The sequence below is a fragment of the Phocoena sinus genome, chromosome 1, assembly GCF_008692025.1.
Source record: "Phocoena sinus isolate mPhoSin1 chromosome 1, mPhoSin1.pri, whole genome shotgun sequence".
In the NCBI taxonomy this organism is placed as follows: Eukaryota; Metazoa; Chordata; class Mammalia; order Artiodactyla; family Phocoenidae; genus Phocoena; species Phocoena sinus.
This window is the reverse complement of record NC_045763.1, coordinates 153461658-153470253: the sequence shown is the minus strand read 5'-3', so window position 1 is coordinate 153470253 and position 8596 is coordinate 153461658. Positions and strand designations below refer to the sequence as shown.

Here is an 8596-nt window from a genome sequence, read left to right as displayed (position 1 = left end):
TCACTGCAACAAAGAGTAGCTGAGTAGTCCCTGCTCGCCGCAACTAGAGAAAGCCCGTGCACAGCAACAAAGACACAACATAGCCAAAAATAAATAAATAAATAAAAATTTTTTAAAGGAGTAGAAAAATAGACTCTACTTTCTTTTGGGATGGGAAGAATTTGTGGTCATTTTTGCAATCTACCACAAGTATATGCTATCTATTCTTATGTTTTTAGAAATTACCCTAGAAATGTTAACATGTATGCCTAATTTCTCATAGTCTAAGTTAATAACGTTCTGGCCACGACAGAGTAACTAGTACTGGACTTGCCCCTTCCCTATATATATCACTGAAGGGCTATGTTCTACTTTGGTAGAAATAGGACTGAATTGATGCCCTGCCATTAGGCCGTAGTGCTGCTAGGATTGCATCGATCTTCCTGTTTGTACTGTTTGTAACTATGGCCCCATCTTAAGTATTCCTAATTGAAAAACAAAGCCTCAGGAAACCGAAACTTAACCAGCCGCTCTCGCTTCTGTAACTATGCTTGCTGAACCCCCTTTTGCAACCATCCAACCAATCAGACGGTGACTAGTGTCTTTGTTTAAAAGTTAACCAATCAGTGACTAATGTCTTTGTTTAAAAGTTAGCCAATCAGTACCCCCCACCCCTGAAGGTCGCGAGCTTGTTTGTACCTGTCTATAAAAGAGCTGTACTAAACTCCATCGGAACCTCTTAGCGTCACCGGCAACGAGTGCGCGGAGGTCCAGGTTCGAACCTGCAATAAATGACCCTTGCCGTTTGGCTTTGACTCTTGTCTCTGGTGGTCTTGTGGAGGGGTCTCGTGACCGTGGGCATTTCATTTGGGGGCTCGTCCGGGATGCCCCCAAGCCCACCAGACATCAGGTCAACGGGTCATCGCTGACAACCGATCGGTAAGTAAGCTGGCTCAAGGTACCTTCTGTTTTGGGGACTAGGACAGTCCTGGCGGACGCGCTATAGGACACCTAGTCGGGCGTGGTTGGAGACGTCCACCGCGACCCATCTGGGGGTTGATAGCCCATCTGAAGCGCGCACGCGATAACCTCCCTTCCTCCTTTTACAGGCTCCGCTATTGGGACTGCTCTTAATCACTTTCGTTTTCAGAATAACCTTTTCTAACCAACCTCTTCCAGGACCTAAACATGGGCCAAACACAGAGTACCCCTCTCTCCCTCCTTCTCACTAATTTTGGGGATGTGAAATCCCGAGGACACGATCTCAGTCTGGACATCCGGAAAAGAAAACTTATTACCTTCTGCCGCTCTGAATGGCCAACTTTCGGGGTTGGTTGGCCCACCGAGGGTACCTTTTGTCTTCCTATAGTCCTAAAAATTAAATCTAGAGTTTTCTTACCAGGGAAAGAAGGCCATCCGGACCAAATCCCCTACATCTTGGTATGGCAGGACCTGGTAGAAAACCCACCTCCCTGGATGGCCCCCTTTTTGTCATCAGGGACATATAAGATCCTTACGGCCCGACCAACTAAACCTCCCAAGCCTCAGACCTCAACCGCACCCATACTTTCTGACAGCCAAGACCTCCTTCTCATAGAACCCCCTCCATATCAACATCCTCCTTTGGCCCCACAACCGGTCCCCCTTCCTGCTCCTGACCCTGCTCCTCTCCCCTTGGAAGAACCTCCTGTGGCCCCTCCCGAGAGGCCACCCAGGTCAGAACCGGAGGAGCGAGAGGCAGAGGCACTGCCGGCCCTCCTGCCCAATGAAAATAACTCCCCTGGGCCGGCTGGACGCACCCGTGGACGCACTCAGCGCGACCCAGGGTTCCGCCATCCAGATTCCACCACAGCCCTACCCCTACGAGAAATAGGCCCTCCCGATGAGACAGGGAACCCCCGACTCCAATATTGGCCATTCTCTACCAGTGACTTATATAATTGGAAAACCCAGAATGCTCGTTTTTCTGATAATCCTAAAGACTTGATAGCTCTTCTAGATAGTGTTATGTTTACCCATCAGCCCATCTGGGATGACTGCCAACAGCTTCTCCGGATCCTGTTCACTACCGAGGAACGAGAACGAATCCAGCTGGAGGCAAGAAAACTGGTTCCTGGAGATGATGGTCAACCCACCGCTAACCCTGATCTTATTAATGCAGCCTTTCCCTTAACTCGCCCCCCGCAGGATGATTGGAACTACAACACCGGAGAAGGTAGGGGACGACTGCTCATTTATCGCCAGACTCTAATGGCGGGTCTCCGGGCTGCCGCGCGCAAGCCCACTAATTTGGCCAAGGTATATTCAATTGTACAAGGTAAAACAGAAAGTCCCTCCTCTTATTTAGAAAGATTAATGGAAGCCTTTAGGCAATATACCCTTATGGATCCAGAGGCCCCCGAAAATCAGGCTGCCGTTGTAATGTCCTTCGTTAACCAGGCAGCCCCTGATATTAAAAAGAAACTCCAGAAGTTAGAAGATCTGGAGGGCAAACAGATACAGGACCTACTCCGTATTGCTCAGCGCGTCTTTAATAACCGAGACGCCCCAGAGGATAGACAACTTAAAGCCACTGAGAAAATGACTAAGGTCCTGGCCGCCATTGTTCAGAAAGATCAAGGGGGCCCCCCAGCCACTCGACCTCCCAGGCAACCATTGGACAGAGATCAATGTGCCTATTGCAAGGAAAAAGGCCATTGGGCTCGGGAATGCCCCAAAAAAAGGCAGCCGCGCCCCAACCAGGGGCAATGGCAACCGAAGGCCACCACCCCAGTCCTGTTTACACATGATGCAGAGTAGGGGGGACGGGGTTCGGACCCCCTCCCCGAACCCAGGGTAACCCTACAAGTGGAGGGGAAACCAGTCCAATTCCTGGTGGATACAGGGGCACAGCATTCGGTCTTGGTTAAGCCCCACGGGAAAATTTCTGACAAAACCTCCTGGGTCCAGGGAGCTACAGGAGTTAAACGTTACCCCTGGACCACTCAGAGAACTGTAGACTTGGGCACGGGAAAAGTAACCCACTCCTTTCTGGTCATTCCCGATAGCCCTTGCCCCTTACTGGGGAGAGACTTACTTACTAAAATGGGAGCGCAAATTCATTTTCGGTCAGAGGGGCCGATCATAACAGACCCTCACAACCAACCCATATCTGTGCTCACCCTGAACTTGGAAGATGAGTACCGACTTCACCAGGAACCACCCTCCCAAAATCAAGATATAAAGTCATGGCTTCAGCAGTTCCCCGAAGCATGGGCAGAAACAGGTGGGATGGGACTAGCCAAACATCGCCCAGCCCTATTCATAGAAATCAAACCAGGGGCAGATCCTGCACGTGTCAGACAATATCCCATGCCCATAGAGGCCAAAACTGGTATCACTCCACATATTCGCCGGCTTCTTGACCTAGGTATACTGCGTCCCTGCCAGTCGGCCTGGAACACACCCCTGCTGCCAGTCCGCAAACCTAACAGTAAAGACTACCGCCCAGTACAGGACCTGAGGGAAGTTAACAGACGAGTCATAGACATCCATCCTACCGTACCCAATCCATATACTCTTTTGAGCGCCCTTAGTCCAGAAAAACAATGGTATACTGTGCTGGACCTCAAAGATGCCTTTTTTAGTTTACCCTTAGCACCCAAAAGTCAAGAACTCTTTGCCTTCGAATGGTCGGATCCCGAGAGAGGCATAAACGGACAACTCACCTGGACCAGACTTCCCCAAGGATTCAAGAACTCACCTACCTTGTTTGATGAGGCCCTACACGAGGATCTCAGTGAGTACCGGAGACAAAACCCCAATATAACCCTCCTGCAGTATGTTGATGATCTCTTAATAGCTGCTGGGACCACTGAAGCCTGCCTGCAGGGAACCAGAAACCTCCTACAGACTCTCGGCACCCTGGGATACCGGGCCTCTGCCAAAAAGGCGCAGATCTGCAGGCCTGAGGTAACTTACCTGGGATACCTACTGAAAGGGGGGCAACGATGGCTCACAGATGCACGGAAAGAGACTGTCCTCCGCATCCCCAGACCCACCACGCCTCGACAGGTGAGAGAATTTTTGGGGTCAGCTGGGTTCTGCCGTTTATGGATACCCAAATTTGCTGAAATGGCCAAACCACTATACTTAGCCACCAAAGAACAGACGCCCTTTGAATGGACAGAGGAGGCTGAGCAATCATTTCAGCAGATCAAAACTGCCTTGCTATCCGCACCCGCCCTGGGTCTCCCTGATGTCTCCAAACCCTTCCACCTCTTTGTGGATGAAAACAAAGGCATAGCTAAGGCCGTGTTGACCCAACCCCTCGGTCCTTGGACCAGGCCTATCGCTTACCTATCGAAGAAATTGGACCCCGTGGCTGCAGGCTGGCCTCCTTGCCTCCGGGTGATCGCCGCCACAGCCCTATTGGTAAAGGATGCCAACAAACTAACTATGGGACAGGAATTACATGTCACCACCCCCCACGCCATCGACGGGGTTCTCAAACAGCCTCCCGACCAATGGATGAGCAATGCTCGATTGGTCCACTACCAGGGTCTACTGTTAAATCCTCTCAAAATCAGCTACACTCCACCACGGGCTTTAAACCCTGCCTCTCTATTACCTGACCCAGACTTAGACTCCCCACTCCATGATTGTGCAGAGGTACTGGCTCAGATCCATGGGGTTCGGGAAGACCTACGTGACCAGCCCCTATTAGATGCACAAGTCACATGGTTCACTGACGGCAGTAGTTTTGTCCAGCAAGGTCAGAGGTATGTGGGGGCAGCGGTAACATCGGAAACTGAGGTGATATGGGCAAAGACTCTCCCCCCAGGGACCTCAGCCCAAAAAGCTGAATTAATTGCCCTGACCCAAGCTCTTAAGATGAGCAAAGACCAAAAAGCCACCATATATACAGACAGCCGGTATGCTTTCGCTACCGCACACATACATGGGGCAATATACCGAGAGTGGGGACTACTCACAGCAGAGGGCAAAGACATCAAGAACAAAGAGGAAATCCTGGCCTTGCTAGCGGCCATATGGGAACCCAAAAAGTTAGCCATTGTACATTGCCCGGGGCATCAAAAACCCACAAATCCAGTCGCCCGGGGCAACAATTTGGCAGACCAGACGGCTCGAAATGCGGCATACACTCCAATACCATTACTTCCCCTACAACTGCCAGATCCAGGGCCCCGGGAATTACCGCCCCAACCCGACTACTCGGAAGATGACATTAGATGGATAAACAAACTCCCTCTAACCCAGGTTAAAGACGGATGGTGGCGGGACGCTAAGAACAATATCCTCCTTCCAGAAAAACTAGGAACCTTGGTCCTTGAACGGATCCATCGTAGCACCCACTTGGGCGCCCGACGGCTACAGGATCTCATCAGACAGACTGGACTTAAAATTAAAAATGTCTCCGAAAAAACTGAACGACTGGTTGCTGGCTGTGCAGTCTGCCAACTCCATAATGCTAACACCCACCCACCAACCGCTGGCATCCGGGAAAGAGGGAACCAGCCCGGAGCCTACTGGGAAGTGGACTTCACGGAGGTAAAGCCTGGCAAATATGGATATAGATATTTACTGGTGTTTATAGATACCTTTTCAGGTTGGACTGAGGCATTCCCGACCAAGAATGAGACAGCACAAATAGTAGCTAAAAAGCTACTAGAAGAAATCCTGCCCAGGTATGGCTTTCCAGTTATGATAGGGTCAGACAACGGGCCGGCCTTCGTTTCTAAGGTAAGTCAGGATCTGGCTTCCATACTTGGGGCTGATTGGAAATTACATTGTGCATACCGCCCCCAGAGTTCAGGACAGGTAGAAAGAATGAATAGAACTCTAAAAGAGACCTTGACTAAATTAACCATGGAGACTGGTGCTAACTGGGTAGTCCTACTCCCCTACGCTCTGTTTAGGGTGCGAAATTCCCCCTATAAGCTAGGATTTACCCCCTACGAAATAATACATGGTAGGCCTCCTCCTATTATCCCTAACCTAAAGACTAACCTTATCCAATCGGACCCAGAAAATAATCTCCTGTCTTCCCTCCAAGCCTTACAGCGGATACATGAGACAATCTGGCCCAAACTAAAAGAGCTATATACAACAGGACCCCCGCCTACTCCACACCAGCTCCAACCAGGTGACTGGGTCCTTGTCAAACGCCATCGACAAGAGACCCTAGAACCCAGGTGGAAAGGACCTTACCAGATCATCCTGACAACGCCGACGGCCATCAAGGTGGACAGCATAGCTGCCTGGATCCATTACACCCACGTCAAGCCGGTGGACCCACTTTCTGACCTCATCAAGTCCACTAAAGCTGACGTCACCTGGACGGTTGATCGGAGTAAGGACAATCCCCTCAAACTGACCTTACGCCATACCCTCCCCCATGAGGACCAAGGTACTGCTGATAGCTCTAATGACAGTCCTAACCCTCAACCCTCGGGCCACGAGGGGAGGATTCAACCCCCCCCCACTAAGAATGCTTTAATGCAACAACTATATGGTGCACCGTGCGAGTGCAGGGGAGGTACTAGCGAGACTCCTGTTGTTCCCCGAAGGTATACTCATATGCAGGATTGTGGGGGAATAACTGCATACCTTGTTCAGGTATATGGAGGCACCGGGGTCAAAACCAGCTGGCAATGCCACCATAAGCCTAAACCACTCCCCCCCCCAGCTATTTGCCCCTGTTCTACTTTTCAGGAATCAATGCATAGCACGTGCTACTCCTCTTACCAGCAATGTACAGGGACCAATAACAAGACTTATTTCACAGCCACACTACAGAATAATAAAAGTCCCACCATTAGTGATAATAATAAATACCTTCAGGCTGGATGCATTGGCACTCCCGGGACCCCGGTGTGCTGGAATACCAGGGCCCCCATACATATGTCAGACGGTGGAGGGCCCCAAGACGAAGTGCGCCAGATAGAAACCCGAAGACAAATAGAAAAGGCCTATCAGGATCTGTACCCACAGCTCAGCTACCACCCCCTAATTCGCCCTAAGGTCAATCCCTCTGAACTGGACCCCCAAACCACGACTATACTAGAAGCTACTTTTGCGCTTTTAAATACCACCAACCCCAACTTAGCACAAGATTGCTGGCTCTGCCTTCCTCAAGGACCGCCCCGCCCTATAGCTATCCCCATTTTCGCCAATTTAAACATCAGCAAACAATGTAACCCAACTTTACTCCCCGAGCCGTTTCCCATACAATTTTCAAAGTTTTCAACTACCTTTAATACCTCATGCTTTGTCAAGAACGATTCCCTCTCTAACGCCAGTATTGACTTGGGAATCCTTTCATCTACTGGATGTAGTCAGTATATCCCCGTAAACTCCTCCCTCTGTAGTCCTAACACCACTGTCTTTGTCTGTGGAAATAACCTAGCATACACCTATTTACCCCAGAACTGGACAGGGGTCTGCAACCTAGCCACCCTCCTCCCTAATGTAGACCTGATCTCGGGAGACACTCCATTGCCCATTCCCAGCTTTGACCTTTGGGCAGGAAGAACCAAACGAGCCATTACAGCCATACCCCTCCTGGTAGGACTAGGAATTACAGGAGCTGTGGCCACAGGGAGTACAGGTCTTGGGGTCTCCCTTCACTCCTATAATCAGCTGTCTAGACAATTAATAGAAGATGTAGAAGCCCTCTCTGGAACCATTCAGGACTTACAGGACCAATTAGATTCGCTGGCCGAGGTGGTCCTACAAAATAGGAGGGGCTTAGACTTGCTGACAGCTGAACAGGGTGGGATATGCCTCGCTCTAAAAGAAAAATGTTGTTTTTATGCAAATAAATCAGGCATTGTAAGAAACAAAATTCACCAGCTCCAGGAAGACTTAGCCCGCCGTCGGAAAGAATTAGCGGACAATCCCCTTTGGTCAGGATTTCATGGGATGCTTCCCTTCCTCCTCCCCTTCCTGGGCCCTCTACTATGCCTCCTTCTCCTCCTCACTATAGGCCCCTGTATATTCAACAAAATCATGGATTTCGTCCGAAAAAGAATAAACACAGTTCAGCTAATGGTATTAAGATCACAATATCAGCCATACGAGGACTTAGAAAATGAAGAAACTGAGCCTTGAGGACCCAAGATTGGCTCCTCTGGTTCATGAAAGAAGGGGGAATGAAGGGCTATGTTCTACTTTGGTAGAAATAGGACTGAATTGATGCCCTGCCATTAGGCCGTAGTGCTGCTAGGATTGCATCGATCTTCCTGTTTGTACTGTTTGTAACTATGGCCCCATCTTAAGTATTCCTAATTGAAAAACAAAGCCTCAGGAAACCGAAACTTAACCAGCCGCTCTCGCTTCTGTAACTATGCTTGCTGAACCCCCTTTTGCAACCATCCAACCAATCAGACGGTGACTAGTGTCTTTGTTTAAAAGTTAACCAATCAGTGACTAATGTCTTTGTTTAAAAGTTAGCCAATCAGTACCCCCCACCCCTGAAGGTCGCGAGCTTGTTTGTACCTGTCTATAAAAGAGCTGTACTAAACTCCATCGGAACCTCTTAGCGTCACCGGCAACGAGTGCGCGGAGGTCCAGGTTCGAACCTGCAATAAATGACCCTTGCCGTTTGGCTTTGACT

General features: G+C 49.8%; 1 protein-coding gene across 1 annotated transcript; it reads left to right on the top strand.

The window, feature by feature from the left end:
• Positions 1–774: 774 nt before the first annotated feature.
• LOC116742307 lies at positions 775–8119 on the top strand. Its single transcript, XM_032609710.1, is given in 1 exon segment — positions 775–8119. A coding segment is annotated over 1 exon segment (6924 nt). The 5' UTR covers positions 775–1167; the 3' UTR covers positions 8092–8119.
• Positions 8120–8596: the final 477 nt, after the last annotated feature.